General features: G+C 39.9%; 3 protein-coding genes across 5 annotated transcripts; 2 read left to right on the top strand and 1 right to left on the bottom strand.

Moving 5' to 3' along the window:
- The first annotated feature begins 227 nt into the window (after positions 1-227).
- LOC135609805 (protein MODIFIED TRANSPORT TO THE VACUOLE 1-like) lies at positions 228-7,741 on the top strand. Its single transcript, XM_065103475.1, has 5 exons — positions 228-910; positions 1,396-2,148; positions 3,080-3,235; positions 5,962-6,891; positions 7,363-7,741. The coding sequence occupies exons 1-5, from the start codon at positions 704-706 to the stop codon at positions 7,405-7,407; spliced, it is 2,091 nt and encodes a 696-aa protein (XP_064959547.1). The 5' UTR covers positions 228-703; the 3' UTR covers positions 7,408-7,741.
- Positions 7,742-8,440: 699 nt separating this feature from the next.
- On the top strand, positions 8,441-14,384 carry LOC103976475 (probable glycosyltransferase At3g07620). Of its 3 annotated transcripts, XM_065103464.1 has the most exons (6): positions 8,441-8,598; positions 9,453-10,374; positions 10,452-10,582; positions 11,631-11,979; positions 12,371-13,059; positions 14,055-14,384. In XM_065103464.1, exons 1-5 carry the CDS (start codon positions 8,456-8,458, stop codon positions 13,037-13,039), a joined length of 2,214 nt encoding a protein of 737 aa, XP_064959536.1. In that variant the 5' UTR covers positions 8,441-8,455; the 3' UTR covers positions 13,040-13,059; positions 14,055-14,384. The 3 variants fall into 3 exon arrangements, with proteins under 3 accessions (XP_064959536.1, XP_009389960.3, XP_009389958.2); XM_009391685.3 differs by lacking the exon at positions 14,055-14,384 and having other exon boundaries at positions 12,371-13,796; XM_009391683.3 differs by lacking the exon at positions 14,055-14,384 and having other exon boundaries at positions 8,598-8,735; positions 12,371-13,796.
- A 4,298-nt stretch (positions 14,385-18,682) lies between these two features.
- On the bottom strand, positions 18,683-19,762 carry LOC135609790 (plasma membrane-associated cation-binding protein 1-like). Its single transcript, XM_065103452.1, has 4 exons — positions 19,589-19,762; positions 19,426-19,515; positions 19,254-19,338; positions 18,683-19,175 (listed from the first exon to the last, which is right to left on the bottom strand). Exons 1-4 carry the CDS (start codon positions 19,697-19,699, stop codon positions 18,862-18,864), a joined length of 600 nt encoding a protein of 199 aa, XP_064959524.1. The 5' UTR covers positions 19,700-19,762; the 3' UTR covers positions 18,683-18,861.
- Positions 19,763-21,066: the final 1,304 nt, after the last annotated feature.

The raw sequence follows: 21,066 nt of genomic DNA, 5'->3' as shown, positions 1-21,066 counted from the left end.
AGGATATTTTAAGTGCCTTAAATTAATATTTTTTATTATTGTTTTCTTCTTTTTTTATGAACCTTACATCATTAGTTAAAGTCCTAATAATCACGATTAATAGTTATTACCGTGCGTAATAACCAACCCAAGCCAATTCACTTGACACGTGCAAGTGATGGCTCGGACCCACCGACGCGTAATAAATGGACGGCCCGGACGGGTTTACCGCACACACACATACGCAACCTTCCCCTGTATCGAACTCGCACACAATTCCCACCCCCTCGCGGTCGCATCAAACTCGTCGCTTCCACCGTGTCGTTCCCCTAAACCGATCCCCCTTCTCCGCTCTCTTCTCTCCCTCCGCTGTCCCTCCCCCAAATCCTTCCCCCGATCCGAGCCAGATTTATACCTGCTCGCCTTCAATCCAAGCCTTCCCGGTTTCTTCTGGGATTCCGTTCGATCGGTCAATCGCCTTCCTCTTTCAGGAAATATCGATCGACAACGTTTCTTTACGGATTTTTCTGTTAAATCTTGTCGATTTGAAGGGTTTTATACTTGATCGGGGCTGCGGTTCGTCGCAATAGATTTTCTGGTAGTCGATTTCTGTTGCGAGGCTCGGATTTTGGGGGGGCAGGACGTTTTTGGTCTTTGGTTGGTCGATTTGAGCGTGCTTTTAGGGTTGTCGTCTGGATCTTGTGGGTGTAAGAGGTTGGTCAATATGGATCAGAGCCGGAGAGCTGTGGAGTCCTATTGGAGATCTCGCATGGTTGATGGAGTGACCTCGGATGAAGATAAGGTTGCTCCGGTGTACAAGTTGGAGGAGGTCTGCGAGCTTCTGCGAACGTCCCCGGCCAGCATCGTGAAGGAGGTATCGGATTATATTCTCAAACGGCTGGATCACAAGAGCCCAATTGTTAAGCAGAAGGTATTAGGTTATATGCATTCTCTTTTCTCCCCCTTCGTTTTTGAGTTCTCTCGCAGTAATTCAATATTTGTGTTGTTTGATATTTATATGATATTGCATGGTGGGATGATAGATCATTCTTTTTCCCCGTCACTACTCTTGTGAATTAAGCAAATCATGACAAATTTCTTTCTATATATTACACAGTATAACGCTTCCTATATATCAAACAAGCATGCTTTCCTCCTTTCTGTCTTTGTGGACTCATAATTCTCTGCATGCATCGCGTGAACAGATTTTATAAGTAAATTTCATTTTATTTTTCTCCACACAATATAATGATTCCTATATATCTCACTTATAACAAAAAATTATGTTGGAAAATGTATAATTGTGTATCTTTGTCCAGAGTGTTCTATCAATGAGATGGTAATCTAGTCGATGTGCTCACAAACAAATTTATACTGTCGCATTAAAGAATTGATCCCTGTTTTATTTCTCCCAAGGCTCTTCGGCTGATCAAGTATGCAGTGGCAAAATCTGGAAATGAGTTCAGGAGGGAAATGCAAAGGCACTCGGTCGCAATGCGTCAGCTGTTCCATTATAAAGGTCAGTTAGATCCCCTGAAAGGAGACGCCCTTAATAAGGCTGTTCGTGAGACTGCTCATGAGGCAGTTGCGGCTGTCTTTGCTTCCGATGACAACAAGACAGTGGCACCCACACAAGGCCTTGATAAGCGCATCCAAGGCTTTGGGAATACAAACTTTGAGTTTCAAGCCGAAGAGAAAAGGTCGTTTCTTAGTGAAGTGGTTGGTCTTGGTAGTGCCTCCATCAGGCAGGGACTTAGCACCATTGCTGCTGCTCATTCTTCGAGGAAAAATGACACTGGCAGTTATAAGAGCCCAAACCTACGTAGATCTTTAACAACAGAAATAGACAGTCCTAATGGATATCAAGGAATCGAACACCACGGAGAAAGTTGGGAAGGTTCTGGTATCTCAAAAAGAAACTCTGGAACATGGGGCCCTGATTCGAGACTGAGCATATCCACTTCTGTGGCAAATGAGGACACGAGTTCAACTAACACAGGAGCAAAGAGTCGTGAGGAACGGCTTTTGGAGACAATTGTCACATCTGGAGGTGTACGTCTGCAACCAACTCGTGATGCTTTGCAGGCTTTTCTTGCAGCGGCTGCCAAATTAGATGGAGTGGCCATGAGTCATGCCTTAGAAATGAAGCTCCAATCACATTTGTGGCAAGTAAGCTGACTAATCTATCATTTGTTCATTCTGAGTCTTTGTTGGTTACTTTGTTGGTTATTCAAATTATTTGTCTGCTTTATGTGTGAATCTAGAATATTGTGTGCAAGCTGCATCTATCAAAAAGTGGTATGCTGATTGAAACATAGGTTTTTTTTGTATGTTTTTTAGTCACTTCATTAGAGATGTTGGTCTAGACTTAGTCATTTCATTTACCTCGAGTAAAAAACTTCAGCAATGATGCTTTGCCCTTGTATATTGAATCTTGTATTGTAAAGCAGTGATTAGATATACTGGATGTTAGCAAATAGCTTTTGACATTGCATGTCTACAATGCTTTCCGCTTATATATTGAATCTGTAGAGTTAACCAGTGATTTAGAGATATTTCATGTTAGCAAATAACTTTTATGTTGCTGTTGGTGAACAAAAGGGGAATTTGTATTGTCTGTGTGCAATCTTATCCATATGACATGTATGCCATATGGCATCTTCAATCATCATCTTGCTAACTTATTCTTATTTTGAATTCAAAAGAGGCTTATTTATGAATTTTCTTTGACCTATAAGGGGTACAAAAATTGTATGGTTATGTCATGTTAAATATTTGACTTAGGTATGTCAGTGAACTTACTGATGGAGTTTGCAACGGTCAGAGTATTTGGATAGATCTTAATTGGCTCAAACTGACTCAAAATGACAAGTAGCAAAATGAGACTATTTGAGCATGCATTAATATTGCTCGTCATTGTACATCACCCCATACTTAATCTTCTCTTGATGAAACTCATTCTCTGAATTCTGAAGTGAATTAAAGGGGTCTTGTCCAAATCCATGTTTTGTATAAGGATAATTGTTTCAAGAAGTGACGAAACTAACTTAAATGTTATTTGAAGTTTGCTAAACCGGTAAAATTTACATGGTTGTTTCAGGTAAGGATGAAGACTATTTGTGTCCTGGAATCAATTTTAAAAATAAAAGATGATGAACACTTCTTTAGCATAGTGTCTTATTTTACCGAGAACAAGGATTCTATCGTCAGATGTACAGAGCTACCACAAGCTTCTTTGAGGGAGAAAGCAATCAAGGTACTCTTTGTTCATATGATTTCTTTTTGTTAGAATGTTGAAGTGGCTTTCCTAATACTCAACTTATGTCTTTATATTGTTAATCACTTTCCTAAGCTGGATTCATGGTATGATCTCTCATGAATGCGTTCTTACATTCTATTCCACATCAGATAGTTGCACTTTGCATAACAAGTTAGAAAGTGAGAGTGATGAGTAACTTATGGGAAAAAATGATGTGGAAAAGATTTCTCTCAAAGCCATAAGAGATCAGAGTTGCATTCTTGATCAGCGGTTCTTAATCTATACTTTGCTCTTTTGGTCACTGATTTTGCAAGTCAGTTATCTTGTTGATTTTATTTGGTCTTTTCACTTCCACTTGTGTGAAAACGATGCCTATATAATTTAGTACTTAAATATTCTCATTGGATACTTTGATTTCGATTCAAAATGGCAGAAAGGTAGACTCTGAAAATGGTTATCTTAATTCCTAGTTTCAGTTGGTTGTGATGAGTTTATCAATTATTCTTAATTACTTTATATGCAGATGAATGAAGTTCCTGGATGTATTACAAAATGATTCAATGAACAATTGATTTGGGAACACAATTCACCATAACTGTTATTGTTTCTTGATTAATTTTCATATCATTTTTGTTTCATGTCTAGCTTTGAAGCTTTATAATCTTGTTGGTGTTAATAGCCCATTCAAATTAAGGTTTGAAATCTCGGTTTGATACTGATATCAGTCCATGTTTAGACTAGTATGCTGCCATTATTGACTTGTATCGAGTGTTAGAATGGTTGGTTCTAGCTATGGATCACTCCAAACTTACATCTACATTGTCTCATGTGTGTTTGCATTGATAATGATTCTATATGTGTTTGACTTATTTTAAGCCATACATCACAGATGTATGTTATAATGCACGTGTCTCAGCTAGTCCAAACATCTGTACGAGAGACAATGTGAACTTTTGTGTGAATCAAGAAGAAAGTGGACCAATTTTGCTTGTAATTGCTAGATGATGTAGTCACACAATTTTCTTCAAATAAGGTTTGGATCCTTTATATTGCAGCCATTACTCTCAGCTGAAAAATTACTATTAAAAACATGTTTATTCATGTTTAATTCAATAACATTGGATTAGTATAAAGTGAAGGGATTGTGTTTGATATTTTTTTGTTATCAAGGTCCATATTGTATCAATAGGAAATGGAAGTGTTCTCACAATAAAATTAAAAAGCCTCATAAAACAGATTCCACTAGAGGTAGGATTATGGATCAGTGGTGACATAAAAATTCATAACTTCATGGCTGTCTACCTCACTATGGCAATGGCTGCACTTTCTATATGTGGTTCCAATCTATTGATGATGCCACAAAGGGCATAAAAATGTGCATTGGTAGTGGCAAGGTTCACAATTTCAGTACTGGTACTATACCAGAGTGCTTGGACCGGTATTGTATTGGTCCATGATGGTGTACCAAGTGTTGGTACACTAGTATGATTTAGGAAAAAGCATAAAGAAAGCTAAAAAAAGAAACTGCTGCTGCAGAGCCTGTACCAGGTGTGCCAAACAGGACAGACCCTGTACCGGATGGTACAAGTCCGTGTTCAGTGCATACACGGATCTGGATAACTTGCCAGTGTCATATCAACATATTGAGAACAAAAAGTAAAAACTTGTCCTCCTGAGTGGCACTGTACTGTTCAGCATTGCATGGTTGGACTAGGAAATAGATGTTGTTATAGTGGTTCAGCTGGCATTTTGACCATGCCTGAATTGCTGTTTTCACAAGTTTTTTCGTCATGCATTTTGTGCCTAGTTGGCACTAAAATTTTGCTTTATATGTACCACTTTTGTCACCTTCTGTAGGTAGGGATTCTGGCACAAGTCTTTAACATTATCCCAGCAAGACCTTTGAGTCTCTATTTGTTCTACATTTTTTGTGTTAGTCCTATATGGTGGTTAGTTTCTTAAAGTATATAAGCTCAGCTGATAAGTACATTGATATCAGTTTTTCTCTTGGTCAGCAAGCTATTTTTTAATATCTGGTTCACTTCTGATGCAGATGCTGTTTATCCTTCATGTGTAGTATAACTGTGACTGGCATGAGTCAGAGTCAAAGAATTATGAAACTTACATTAAGGACCTACTACTTTGGAGTTACTTAATGTTGGAAAATCACCTTATATAGAATTAGTCTAAAAATGTCCAAGCATATATGTGATTGAATAACTAAGCCAAAATGTTAGTGGATCTATAGAAAAGATATCTTTTCTTTTCCATGGCTCAAGTATTTTCTTTTTACCTTTTTGATGAGCAGATGGCTTTTTAGTATATTGAAATTTGTAATGCTTGCTTCGAATCCCCCTGACCTCCATGGATCCAAGTTATATTTAAAATTATCCTAGAGGATAGTAACTGATGTTGAGGTTGTAAAATAGGTTCTGCAAATAAAATACTAATGGTAAATTGGAACCTGTTTAAGCATTAAATTGATTGCTGTATAAACAATACTTGAACCCATCCTTTGAAGTTCATTTTCTGTTTAATAATGAGAAGAGAACTTTTCAATGAGAGGAGGGGGTGTATTTAAGTACGGCTTCTTGTTAGTAAAGCATGGACATGAATGTTGCTTTAGATGTGAGATGGTAATTATGTACAAGTTTGAAGAATCTTTAATAACCACAATGTTTATAATAGATATTTTAACTGCATATCTCTTTTCTATTCTTCAGGTATTAAGTCTTCTTGGTGGTGAGCAAACTTCTGGAGCAAGAGAGGAGACATCGGATGGAAAAGCTACTTCTGCCCCCCCTGTTGTTCAAATGCCTGACTTAATTGATACTGGTGACTTTGATGATTATGGGAGTCAAGATTCCATGGAGACGCAGGGCAAGCAAAGCACAGCAGAGTTGAAGCCATCAAACTCTTTGGTAGACGATCTGTTTGCCAGTGATCCTCTTGCTGATATAAACACTTCTGGCAATAAAAATCAAGATGATCCATTTGCAGATGTGTCTTTCCATGTGACTGAGGACAAGGAGGGGAATGACCTTTTCTCCGGATTGACAGTTGATGATAAGAAGTCGGATATTGTTTTAGATGTTCCTGAAATTAAGAAGCCTGACTTGCTTGATGTTTTTGGTGCATATTCTGTTCAGCACCAAGAGGAAGCAGGAAAGGATAGAGGCAACATGCATGATTTGATGACTGGGTTGTCTCTCAATGGAATCCAAGAAAATGAACCACCTGGATCAGTGGGAGCATCTGCTGCTTTCTCTGGACTTGGAATGTTGGCCAGTAGCACTCAACCAAGCCAGGTACCTGCAAATGGATCTATGAAGAGTAATCAGGATTTGAACTCTGTCTATTCCCAGGCTCCTATTCAGTATGGCATGCCTCCAAATATTATGTTCAATCAAGGTTTTGTTGCTCAGCCAATGAACTACGAGGCGATGAGTGCATTCATTGCCCAACAGCAGTTTTTATTGCAAAACATTGGAAATCTCAACACTGGATTTGGACAAACAGCTGGGAATGCTATGGAGGGAAGTTATGCTGCACCACTTCCTGATATTTTTCAACTTTCAAATAATCCAGTAAAAAGCCATGCTTCAACTACGAAAAGCCCAAAGGAGGACACTAAAGCTTTTGATTTCATAACGGTAATGATTCTTCTTCCTGTTGTGTTTAGTTGTTCCACTAAAATCTTTCATTGTCTGAACTACTCTGATATATGCTTTTGTTAGTCTAATACATGAGGGCGTGAGTAGAACTATTCTTAACATATAATGTGTAAAATTTCTGGTGAAGACACTTTTGATTATTATAATAATTATATTATTCTGAGTTACACTTATTTGTTCTTACACATTTCTATCATATTAGTAACTAATAATATGCTAGTTTCTGGAATCAATTCTAGTAGAATGAGAATCTAAATTCATCATATAGATGCCAAGAATCCAAGGGGATTAGTTAATTTTTAGATGGATCTGTTATTAATGCTTTTGAGTGTAGAAGAAGTACTAATCTTCTAAGGAATGGTGCGCATGGACCTCATGACATTCCAATCTCTGATCTGCTTGCCATGCTCTTCCTATTGGAAGTTAAATCACGTTTGTTTCTTGTGGCAGGATCACCTTGCTGCAGCTCGAGGAGGTTCAAAAAGGATTACATGATGATGCTGTTATTAACCTGTGGAAAACTGGAGATCCTTCCGCTCCAAACAGATCACTGCTGGTTTGGTCAATATTTCTCAATGCCTCAAGCGACATGAGCTTCATCCATTTGTTAGTTTCACGTTGTATCTGCAGTACAGCTAGAAACATGCTTGGTTATAGAAAGGGTTTTTGTATTCTCCTTGTGTATGAGTTGATATTCACTTTCAAATGTTTATTCTCTCTCGTCAGTCAATAAGTTGTGGTCGAAGAAGCTTAATCTCTTCCATTGGCCTTCGATATATTAACTACTGAGATGAACTTAAATGAACTAAAATGTTTACTTTCTCTCTTCCGTTTGTTTTAATTTTGAAACAGCAGGATTATTAGATTAGCTGGTTTTGCCAGGAGATCAATTTTTCTTCCTCATGCAATTTAGTCTCATACTAGAATTTTTTCCCTTATTTTCGATCTGTGATTTCTACTGAACCCACTTGAAGATTGGATAAACGCTGCCTGTGGTTTTACTAACTCTGAATTAACTTAAATTACTGATTCGATATTGATTTTAATAATATGATAGTTCAATTTAGTATCGAGATCTCATCCGATGTCTATTTTAGTTCATGTGATTTTGAATTGTTCCCATTCTTTATAGAAATTCTCTTTTCTATCTTTGTTAATCACGTTTTGGCTTTCTATCCTGATCTAATACAATTTGAGATTTTTCACTCTTATATATATATATATATATATTCGACCTTTCCTGTTTTGATACCTCGTTCGTACAAAGGCTGGACCCCATTTCACGTGATCCTTGTCATCATCAATATCTAATATTTGTTCCTTGGGCAATGCAGCCGAAACTTCACAGAAACATACACGACGTACCCGAATCTTTTCACCCGTTCGTGGTAAACCCATCCGTGTATACACAGTACATGAGATAATACGCTACCTATATATATCAACAGCGGGTCGCAGCCACACGATTCGTTTTGATTGCTTTTGATCCGTGCTCCTGGCCGTCGGATTTGTCAACTCTTTCTTCCGACATGTGCCTGCCGCTATGCGGTTAGAACGCTCAGCCGTAGTCGGTGACACTTCTTCTGTTTGCCCGCTGGACGATGGGGTTCTTCATTCTTGTGGCTGCATTCTACTGCTTGCCCTCTTCTCCGGTGAACTCAGAGGTCGTAAGATCGCAAGGGAGAGGTACTCTCGATCTCCTAATACTCTAGCTAGTCCAAAGGAAAATCTTCGAGCTTTGTGTGCCTGCTTCAGCCCTCTGGAGGATGGGGTTCTTGATTCTTGAAGGGGCTTGTGTTCTGTAGCATGATTGCTAAGTTGAGGTTGTCGACCAGACCCCTTCTTTTTATTTTACAGGCTCTGGTTTGTGATGCATTGCTTTTGGGCAATTCGTGCAAGTGAATCCCGAGCATTTGAGTTCAATTATGCTCCGTTGTCTTCTACTTTTCTGGATCTGTTGCCTCTCTTTCTAGGGTTAGTTGAAGTTGGAACCTACAATTGATGTTTGACCATTCAGATCCAGGCCACAGAAGAAGAAAGAGAAATTTCCAACTCAAGACACCATGCAAGTTCTCGACTGTTTGATCCTGGAAGTGGATGCATAATCCCTTCAGTGGATGATTATGCCTAGTTATCATTTGTGTAGTCCTGAAAAAAAGGTTGCTTGATCAGAGAGTTCACTAATAATTAGGTGTCAACTGTTTAGTTCTGAAACCGCAATACATGGATAAGTCGGATTTGTGGGTACTTTATAGTTCATTTTCTGTCTTCTTCTTTTTTTCTGACAGAATCCTTGCCTAATTACTTATGCACATCTTTTCGCTGTGAGGTATGAACCACTGGGCTAAAGCCTAGTTTATGAAAGCATATGAATTGTTAAGCATCCGAATGAATAATCTTGATATCAGTTTTTGAACTGCTTGAAATTACTCTAAAATAAATCTGAGCTCTCAACTGGATCAAGTGCCAATATGAACTTGTGGTGTCTTTGCATATTGTGTTCCTTGCTTAATGAATTTTGTGCCCTTCATCATTTGCAGGTCATGGAAGGTGAGTTTTTGTGAGATCAACATGGTTCAATTGCAAAAGCCATGGGTTACCACAGTACGAAGAGTGGTCTTGGTGATCGCGATAGCCCTTTCTGTTTTAGTATTTCAGACTTTCATGCTCTCCTCTAGAACTGCTCTGTCATCTCCATTCCCTGCCTTTAGTGACCCTGAAACTGAAGGAAGGAGTTCATTGAGCACTGTATCTTCTTATCGCTCATTAAGTACTGGAGAGCTCTCTCTTTTAAGTGATCCAAGGAATTCGACTGGAACATCTCCGGTCGATGTACGGACTGGTGAGGACGATATGTTGGATGATGATGAAGATGATATCGACCTGGGTGAGGACGAAGAACCAGAGAGCGAGTTCTCATTTGACCTTGGAAATGGGGTTATACTGAAAAAGGTTAGGGACCCAAATGGTGGTTTCATCAAACTTGAAAAGGTAGTTGATCCAAATTATTTTCCTTCTACGGAGAAGGTTGGGGAACCAGCTCCTGGTTATTCATTTTCTTCAGATGGCAAACATAATGCACCTTTAGTCTCTGATCAAATAAAAAATTTCCATAATGAATCGGTTTCATCTGTAGCTGTATCATCACCATTAGTTTCTCATACAACTGACCCTCTGGTGGATTTGAGCACAAATACAAGTGATCCTATCAGCACAGTGACAACTAGTACTCCATCATCAGTAGAACAAGCAACTAAGACTGTTTCTTCATCTATAAAGCAATCGACAGAGACACTTCCAAAGGACAGTGCTCAGCTGGCTGGTAAATCCACCTCTTACAATAGCTTTGGGGGTAACTACACTCCAAAACGAAGAAAGAATAAGCGGCGAGCAATGCCACCACTTTCTATGTCAGAGATGAACAGCCTGCTGCTTAAGAACCGTGCTTCATATCGTGCAATGGTTTGTTTTTCTCAGATTAGTATATTCCGAATGGGGAGAAGTTACTCTTGTGATTTGACCTTTTCCACATGTTGCAGAGACCTCGATGGTCTTCGGCTCATGACCAGAATATAATAGCTGCAAGGGCACAGATTGAGAATGCTCCTATTTCAAAGAATGATCAAGAACTCTACGAACCTGCTTTTCGAAATCTTTCCATGTTTAAAAGGCACTTTACTAATTGCTTCTCTCTTTACTAGTTGTCTTTTGTACAGTAAATCAGTTGCTTCTGCATGGTCTTTATTTGATTTTCATGTTGAGAGTAATTCTTACCATTTAAGTGTTGTTCATGTCGGTAATTCGGGATGCTTAAAGGATGCAATTTTTGGTAACATTCCAATAACAAATTTAGTGATCAGCTATTTCTGGAAGAAGAAACACTTTCTTCATGTAAAAATTGTTGAAAAACAAACAATTCATTGATGACCTTGGTTATGTCTTATATGTTCTTTTCAAATTCTACTTGAATTGGAAGTGATATTATCTTATATGTCTTATATCATTTGTTAAAAAGACTGCTATATAACCAAGCTCTTCTTATTGGAAGCTAGTTCCTTACTATAGTATCCTTATGCGTGGTCCTTTTCAGTTCCCAACAACGTATATACACCTTTGTATATTCTAGTAGATGAATTGCATATTAAATTCTTATATTTATCTTCACCTGCCTTTCTGTTTTATATCTTGTATGTACAAAGTGAAGGCACTAGTTACGAGACATTTTAGGTTCTGGTAACATATAAAAACAAACAAGACAATTTCTAGCAAGTGCTAGGGCATTTAATAAGCTTGCAAAGAATTGTACTTGATAGCACTAGTGCCTACATGACACATCAATCAGCATATGTCTGATTCAGTGATGTCATGAAGATTCATTCAAAAACTTTCTGGAAGAAATTAATTAATTTCTTTTTTGTAATGATTATTTTTTATAACAATTGCTATCTGAAATTCAAGATCATTAACTCATTTATTACCTGAGATCCAGTTCCCTTTTTTTAATGTTTTGTATGTAATTTCATGTCCCTAATAAAAACATATTAGTTTCATCCAAAACCTGACCAAAGTCAAAATTATTTTGTAATATGCTTCCTATCAGCCATGTTTTCTGAGTGATTTATCTGCTCCTTGAAACCGCATTTGATTGCAGCCCCCCAGTTATGCTAGGATGTGCTGCTTCTTGTACTATAACTTAAATTTTATATTACAAACAACAGGAGCTATGAGCTCATGGAAAGCACACTCAAAGTATATGTCTATAAGGAAGGCGGGAGACCCATATTCCATCAGCCTGTACTGAAAGGAATTTATGCTTCTGAAGGATGGTTCATGAAATTGATGAAGAGAAACAGACACTTAACTGTGAAGGACCCCAGAAATGCAAACATGTTCTACATTCCTTTCAGTTCTCGTTTCTTGGAGTTTGCTCTGTATGTGCCCGACTCCCACAACAAAAAGAACTTAGTCCAGTACTTGCAGGGCTATATGGACATGATTGCTGCAAAATATCCTTTCTGGAATAGAACAGGTGGAGCTGACCATTTTGCTGCTGCTTGCCATGACTGGGTAGGATTCAGGAAACTTGATCTCCAAAATACCAACACATTATCCAGGATCAGTTCAAATGTCTAATTTTGCTCTAGCATTAGATACTAATGTAGTCCCACTCTCTTAGGTTCTATATGTATCTTACATTATCATAGTGCTGCACTCATTTTCTGATGTGAACAGTTGACAGTTTGTTACCATCAAATATAATCCATGGTCAACATCATGCATCTTCTAGATATGTCATTTTAACCTTAAGGCAACAAAAATATATGTACATCTTTTGAAGCTAATGGATAAACATGATGCAAGTTGATAACAGTTAAATCAATTGAAACTACCTTATGCATTATAGCTGAATTTTCAATGAATGGTGCTATCATGTTCCTCACCAGTAGTACTTCTGCAGGCACCATATGAAACAAGGCATACCATGGACAGTTCCATTAGAGCGCTTTGTAATGCTGATCTCCATGAAGGCTTCCGAGTAGGCAAGGATGTCTCTCTTCCAGAAACATTAGTCCTTTCACCTAAGAACCCTCTAAGAGAGCTTGGTGGAAGTCCTGCCAGTGAGAGGTCCATCCTTGCCTTCTTTGCAGGAAACATGCATGGCAGGCTCCGGCCAATCCTACTGCAGCACTGGGAGAACAAAGACCCATACATGAAAATCTTTGGTCCAATGCCTCCAGGAGTCAACAATAAGAAGACTTACATCCAGTTCATGAAGACAAGCAAATACTGTATCTGTCCTCGAGGTTATGAGGTTAACAGTCCGCGGATAGTGGAGTCCATCTTTTATGAATGTGTTCCGGTGATCATATCAGACAATTATGTGCCACCTCTCTTTGAAGTGTTGAATTGGGAAGCATTCTCTGTTATCGTTCCAGAAGCAGATGTACCACGATTAAAAGAGATACTCATGTCAATCCCATTGAACAAGTACTTGTTGTTGCAGAAGGGGGTAAGGAAGGTACAAAAGCACTTCCTTTGGCATAATACGCCAGTGAAGTATGATTTATTCCACATGATTCTTCATTCCATCTGGTTCAACAGAGTTTTCACCATAAGAGCCAGATGAAGGATGGAGATCCTACAGAGGTATGCAGCTAATTATAATTATAAATACTTGGTCACAAGAAAAGAAGAAAGTAAATGTCTGGATGAAGCTTATTTGTAGTTAAATGTTTATAAATCCATGAGGTCAAATAGTGATGATTAGAGAAAAATCTTTTCTTTTGTATATGGATTACAAGATATGTAACAATATCCTCTCAGAAAACAAGGCATACAATACACTCAAAGCCATTGGTTCTGTACCTGTTCAACTGTTATTTATATAGCATATTGAATCTCTTGTAAGGGATGGATCTAAACTGAACCTGTTAGCCCCTAGCCAAGATTGTATTTTGGAAAAGGAACCAGCAATGAATGTTGTTCAATAATTTAGCCAGGCATATCGGTTTATAATATTGTATCACGCTGCACATGGCCAGTCCAGAGATCCATTAGCCTATTCCAATTGGACTAGCTAGCATAAACTAATGGGATTTACTAATTGACTTGAGGAGCATGGATTAACTGCCAACTACCTGGTTGGAAAGACTGAAGGCTTATCTGTGAATATTCCCGCAGACCTAATAGTTTTGTATGCATCTCATCCATTTGAGGTCTGATTTCTGATCTGATTATATCTTTCTTTCTTATGTAGTCATGTCATGCTTAATGACATGGTATCGTGTTGTGTACCATAGCAACAGTGTTGTATTTTCACAGGAATGCTTATACAATGTAAGATCCGTTACTGTGGTCATGGTTATGATATGTGGTTGATGATATTTTGTTGTGTGATACATAATATGCTGGTGTTGGAGGCTTGACTACTTATTGTCGTTACATTCTGATTAATTTGATATCATTATTATGGAATATTATCTTGTTGTTGTATGGTCATAATTATAATTTGTGGAATATCATAATTATTGACTGGTAATCTTGCTTGGTTTCATTATTATTCTTCTCACTGATCTCATTTTCCTGCTGTTGAGAGCATGTTGTTTTAGCTGATGGTTGACTTCTGGGTCTTCCAAATGCAGAGTCTGCATCAAACCAAACGCAGAACAAGAAGCACAGGTCAGGTCAATCTTCTCCAACCGAACTGTGTAGGTTTTTCCAAGTTGGATCTATCTGCAGAATAGTTGTGTGGCATATGTTGTTTCTTAGATGAGATAAACTGGTGTTCCTCTCTTTCATGACTTCCTTTCCATCCATCAAAACTGGAAGCTTCCTTCTCAATTTCCATTTCTCCCCATTTAAGATGGCTATGCTCCTCACCGTGGAAAATTAGAACTGTTGTTGACTTTTGGTGAGCACAATGCCTCGTTTTAATTGGAGCTTTTAATTCTATTGTCATGCCATTTTAATCCTCTTTACTTGACTATTATATGATTGGTTCATGCGATCATTCTTCCATGGAACCACTGCACTTGAGCTGCTACAACCACTCAAACCTTCTTCCTTTGATTGAAGCCTTCCTTTTTTTTGTCAATGCATGCTTTCTTTACCCTCAATCCATCATCCTCAATATAAAACATTGTTGGCTCCAAATTCGTAGTGATCTCAACTGCTCACTTGTCTTCCTCCTCTCCACAAGAATTCCATTGCCTTCTTCTATCCACCTCCTCCTCTTTGCTCTGGTCACCGCATCCTTGGTCTCACCAGCCAAAATCCGGTATGCTGACCCCCTGCAGCCATGTCGTCCCTGAATCCACTGCCACCACCAAGTGGCTACTTCTCCGGCCAAGGCAACCTCTTTCACTTGGCTGACAGCTCCAACTTCTTCCAGATACCCCTTTCGCTGCAACATCGGTTTGTTCTTAGATATACTAAGGATTGAGCGGAGGTTGAGGCAAAGTACCTAATTGAAAATCTCTACATGAGAGTGTTGGGAGGGTGAAAAATTCATCATAGATTAATAATTAAAAAATTATATGAGAAAATCAATACAAGATTTAATATGAGAAAATCAATCAATTTTAAAATTAAAGTTTTTAACATAATAATTACATATCATGATTTTTATGTTTACACTTCATTTTATTCGTTCACGTGTTTTTACATCTATCATCCTATATAAGTCAGTTTATTTGATCCTCGTGAATCACAAACATCCAACACCATCAAACGAATGTGATTTGTATTGATACATTTTGATATTCTTGTGTACCTCATGCACTCGACACCCTCTATGTGTGATGCCCTCATAGTATACCTCGATGTTGTTATATGTCATATGCATGTAACACCTTTTATGGGGTGGTCTAGGTCAACATGCCTTGATGCCCTCATACATTTCACGTTCGATACCCACTAAGTTGGTGATTCATATTAGCATGCCTTGATGTTCTCACATATCTCCTATATCCGAGACACCTTATGTTGATAGTTCATCGGCACTCATTAACACTCTCATGTTTGACACACCTAGATGGCCTCAAATCCCATGCATCCAATCTTCATTCATAAGAACTTCAAATTGGCACATTATGACACTCACATGCATCTCACGTTTTCAAAATTCTCTACAAAATCAATTCAAGTTGACACGCGACAATACCCTCACATGTCTCATGCATGTGGCACCTCTTATGTGAGTGATTCAAGTCAATATATCATAGCGCTATTATGTATTTCATGCATCTGAAACCCCCTATATAAATTATTCAATTGATACACCTCAATGCCCTTGTCTGTGATGCATTCGACCCAAAATGTGAGTTGTTCAAAACAACACACTATGATGCCCCTATGTCAGCAATTTAAGTTGATATGCCTCGATAAGTTCCCATGTCTCATGCATTCAAGATTTAACATCGTCACATGTCTCATGGATCTGACACTCTAATACTCTCACGTCTCTTAGGTGTCCGACATCTCTTTTGAGTAACTCATGTTGTCTCACATATATGTCCTTATAGGTCTTGTGCATTGAATACCCCTTATGTGGGTAGTTCACATCAAGGTCTTCATACCGAATCGTATAGCCCGATATGGGCGGTACGTACCGGTCCGCACTGTAGCAGTGCACTGTAGTACTGTAGCAATGTATTATAGCAATGGCTACAGTGCTCGGTGAACCTGAGTGTACTGCTCGGTACATCGTACCGTACTGGTACCGAGCTCAGGTCGAAATACCGATACGATATTACGAACCTTGGTTCACATGCCCTCATGCAGTCACATGTCTCATGCGTTCAAACTAAAAAAACATGTGGTTGATATTATTATACTCTCGCAATCTCATGTCTCTTGGATTTGACAACACTGCTCATGTGGTTCAAGTCGAAATGCACTAGCATTCTCAAGTCTCTCGTGTTCGACAAGCCATATGTGGGCAATACAAGTAAGCATGCCCCAATGTTTCGTACATCCGACACTCCCTATGTGGGTGGTTCAAGATGATATGTCTAATGCCTAAACGTCTCATGCATCTAACATCTACACATGGGTGGTTCAAGCTATCATATTTAGACACTCTTGAGCATCTCATGAGTCTGTCATGTCACCTATGGTTCAAGTGAATATTTTAATGTCTTCGTACATCTCTCGCATCTAACTCCTCCTTTACAAACAATTAAAATTGGTAAGTTTCTTCGAGTCTTACGATTACTTTTTCAAATTGTCATTATCGTGCCTCATTTCATAGTCAGCATGTTTTTATTTTTTTATTTCTTTTCTTTTATGTGATAACCAATCCGTCTTATTTTGTTATTAGGAGAGAGAGATTGATTTCAAAAGTATAATCCAAATAATCAATGATAAATATAAACTTTAAAAAAATAAACAACAAAGATTTACTTCGTTTGACATTCATCCGTATCCATAGAGTAAAATCAAAATTTTCATTACATAATTATAAACTATAGGTTTCTTGAGTTAATCCAAACCTACAATCGTATCTTCTTAACCAGCTCGTATAGGCAACAAAAGAATCGTTTTATTCTATCTTACATCTACTAAAAAGAAAACCAAAGTGATGAGGGCAATAATGGCACTGGGACGCGGGTTAACGTCAGCTATGCCCGGATGACGCCTCGCGCCTCGGTTGACCTGACAACGCCTAGCGCCTGGCCAAAACAGACCGGAACGCCGACCGAGGCACATGAACATCCTGTGCAAGCCCAGTCCTTCACGCCACGACAACACCGGTGTCAGACGTTACCAGGAGTACGATCATGTTCCATACAAGCGGGCACATCAGGCAACGGTAACCTTCCCTATAAAAACCCTCGCGCTTAGAGGAGGAAGGAGGAACAAATCAAGTAGAAAAAATCCCCTAAGACTATCCACTGATTTGATCGTCGGAGGGGTCGGGTCGAGCCTCCCGACCCAACCTGTGTGCAGGGACGAAGGCAGAGCGTCCCCCACCGCATGCCCAAGCGAGGAGTTCCCTTTCAGAGGAAACGACTGTCCCGTCACGATCGAACCACCGCAGTCGGCCACCTCAACAGTCTCAAGGGTCGCTCAGAAAGATCCCTAATCATTCGGACCCGAACCTAACCGTGTTCACCCCGAGGCCATAACTTAAGGTTGTTGACACCAACACAAAGTACTCTCGTTCTCTTTTTACCATAGACAAAATAATCAAACAATTAGAAATATTCATGCATGATTAGAGATTGAAAAGAAGATTAAGAAAATAATAATCTCACATTAATAGATATAGAGAGAATCGGGTGACATATATATCCAGTTTGATCCATAATTTAAAAGCTTAAACTTTTAGATCGAACTAATATTTGATCTGATATATGTTAATATCGATTAGTTTGACTCTTAGTGAATAAAAAAAAGGAAGAGTCATAAATATAATTGAAAAGCTTAAATTTTGACTATATTAACTCAAACTCATCATTAATGAATTTCTAACATAAATTTTAAATATTTCTCTTTGAAATCTTTCATACTTAAATTCCTTAAGTATTTGATTTCAGAAATCTAAAAAAATACTTGCACCCATATATCTATCTATATTATGTTAATAATAAGATGCATGCATAGTTATATTAATGATTAGAAAGAAAGAGAAAGTACAATTGTCACTTCTTTTTCTTCCTGCGAGATGAGGAGGGGATCAAGTTGGATCGAATAGGCGCAGTGCCAAATAGTTTGCTCTGACTGACTGACTTATCGCCGACACCAACCACTATAACAGTTGCTCTGCATCAAGCAAAAAGTCAAATCCTTGACTCTCTTCTCGTCGAGCAAGATGGTAATAAGAAGCCGAGTCCAATGCATAACGTTGCACAAGGCACAGCCATCAGTTGATGTGCTGCGGACGGAGCCCGCCACATTGAATGACACCAATATCTATCCTCTCCGCAGCTGGTTTTCCCTCGGAACCTTCATCATCCTCAACCCAACAACTTGCCCAAAACATAAACATCGGCGCAGACTTGCCCATCAATCTTCGTCTTGCGTGTGGGATACCTCTTCTCTTGTCCACGAGGAGATAACTCTCGCGTCCCTTTCCTCGATGTTGTTCTCTCCCAATCAGCGCTTTGACTGCCTCTTAAGTCTTCTTCTTATTTACAGTCCTGATTGAATTCAATGAGAGAAGCACCATGTGAAAGGCCCACAGGAAGTGTTTCCTTGAGCTCCCTCTCTCTATATGGGACACGACACGGCAACAACTTCAATCATGACAACACAAAGAACAATAGAATAAGCCAATAAATCACACAGCAATTGCTTGATCATAATGCTATGCACAGCTTGCAAGCCCTTCACAAAGCAACGATTACGTACAACAAAAGGAAGAAGTATAGCGAATGATGTGAACGTAGAGCAGGTGGTGCCGGCAGCTGTACAGGTCCGTGGAATCATATGGCAACCTGTCTGTCTTCAAGCCTTGGCAGGCTCTGGCGCAGGCTCCGGCGGAGTCACTGCCTCTTCGGCAGGAGCAGGCGGAGCTGGGGCCTCCTCCGCCTTCTCGGCCTCCTCTTTCTTGGTCTCCTCCGCGCCCTCGGGAGTGATCTCCTTGCTGGTGGTCTCGACGGCGGCGGCCGGTTCCAGTTCCGGTTCCGGTTCCGGTTCCGGTTCGGCTTCGGCGGGGAGCAAGGTGGAGACCTTCTCGAAGATGAAGATAACAGGACCGGAGACGAGGGCGGGGCCATGCTTGCTTGCTGCCTCGCTTACCGGCTTGGAGCCAGGGAATTCTACGTGGATCGATATGTGTCTCATGATCACCTTTGGCAAACTATAGATTACGAAGGGAGACAGACAGAGATTATTACCGATCTTCACTAGTTCCTCGATGAACTTGATGACAACAGCTGATTTCTTCTTCAGTCCCGACTCTGTAGGCTGCTTCACCAAAGTCTATGATCATAGAAAGTTATTAAGTTAGCTGAATTCCACGGGACGGATCTGCAACTATTTCTCTCTGACGAAGAGGGGAAGATGGACCTTGATCTCAACAGCAGAGGCTTCATAGATCTCTACGACTTTGGGCTGGAGGTCTGCCTTCTTCTCCTCCAACTCCTTGGTAATCTCCTCCTGTGACAACCCGAAGAGTATGTATATATGACAAGGAAGAAGAGGTAGAAGAAGATGAAGCCCAAGCCCCCACCTTGGATTCATCGAAGGACTTGCATGCCTCAGCTGCAGCAGCCTTCTTGCCGTTCCGGTCAAAGACCTTCTTGATCTTTGGAAGGACCTTCGTCTTCCAGTAGTTAACCATCTCTACCCCTCTCTCTCTCTCTCTCTCTCTCTCTCTCTCTCTCTCTCTCTCTCTGCTTGTTTGCCTGATCACCAAGTTACAAAATGCCAGGGAAATATAAGATGACCAGCCACCAAAACACCATCAATGTGTGAGTACAATTACGTCGAAGCCCTCCCGGCTCAAGGCAAAATAACAGCTCTTGATCATCAATCTCACGCATCGGACGGGGGAGGACGAGTGCTGGTGGGGGCACGTAAAGGGTACTTAGGTCATTGCGATGACTCGATGGCGTGCACGTCAATTACGGAGGGAGGAGAGCGGAAACGCGCGACAGCTGGCGGCGGAAAGCGATTCGCTGGTTTGTGGGTCCCGCCGCCGGGGCTGGTGGCGCGATGGCCACTTGCTGCGCCACGTGGCCGCGCTCACGCGGGACCCTGCCACCTTCCCCTTATTTTATACCTACGTGAAATAAATATCTCACAACGTCACAAAACCACGAGATTGCCATTGGAGCGCATTGGATCCAATAACCCGGCATGCAATCGGACTCAAACTCGATCGGATCCCGAAAGGGGATCCGGTTTGTCCTCCGGATCGGTTAGCCTGATAAGCTTCGGTTCGGCATCAGAGAGAACCCGATAACTTCTAATTACGTTGCTACGGTCGGGGGGGTGAGCGACCCCAAGTGCGTCATGGAGAAGAAGATCTACCAGAGCGACTTCGACGAGGTGCATCACCGCCTCCTGCCCAAGAAGGTCCTCGACAAGCCAGTGTTCGAGGGCATGATGACCGCCGCGGAGAGAGCGCAGATGAGGGAGAAGGGAGGCCTCAAACTGAAGGTTCTCGACCAACTGGGGAGGGAGTACAACGTCGTCCTCTTCGGCAGGGACTACTTCAAGCTGGTGAGCAACAATGGGTTCAAGGTCGGCCATTATCTTCATATCTGGGCCTTCCGAGTGGGGCGGAGAAGAGAAAGCACCGCCGATGGAGGAGGAGGAGGACGAGGTGGCGTTGATTCTTCCGAGTTTGATGGGCATGGAGTCAAGTTCTATTGAGTGGTTTACGTCACATAGAAACCACATAGGGGAGACATGTTGTATACATTCTTCTCTCTCTCTCTCTCTCTCTCTCTCTCTCTGATGTGTTTATAGTCTTTTATCATACAGTAAATTCTACGTGATTCTATCAAACACCAACTTAGTCTTGTAATGAATGCTCTTGTAACATAACACACACAGAAATTTGATTCAATGTAGAATTATATATCCTATGATATAGTCATCTTAAATAGTATTTTTTTGTCTAAAATATTTATTTTTTAAAAAATAAAAAAAAATATTTTGTTATTACATTAAATATATATATATATATATATATATATATAT

This window comes from Musa acuminata, chromosome BXJ1-2 (genome assembly GCF_036884655.1).
Source record: "Musa acuminata AAA Group cultivar baxijiao chromosome BXJ1-2, Cavendish_Baxijiao_AAA, whole genome shotgun sequence".
In the NCBI taxonomy this organism is placed as follows: domain Eukaryota; kingdom Viridiplantae; phylum Streptophyta; class Magnoliopsida; order Zingiberales; family Musaceae; genus Musa; species Musa acuminata.
This window is presented reverse-complemented; position numbering and strand designations above follow the sequence as displayed.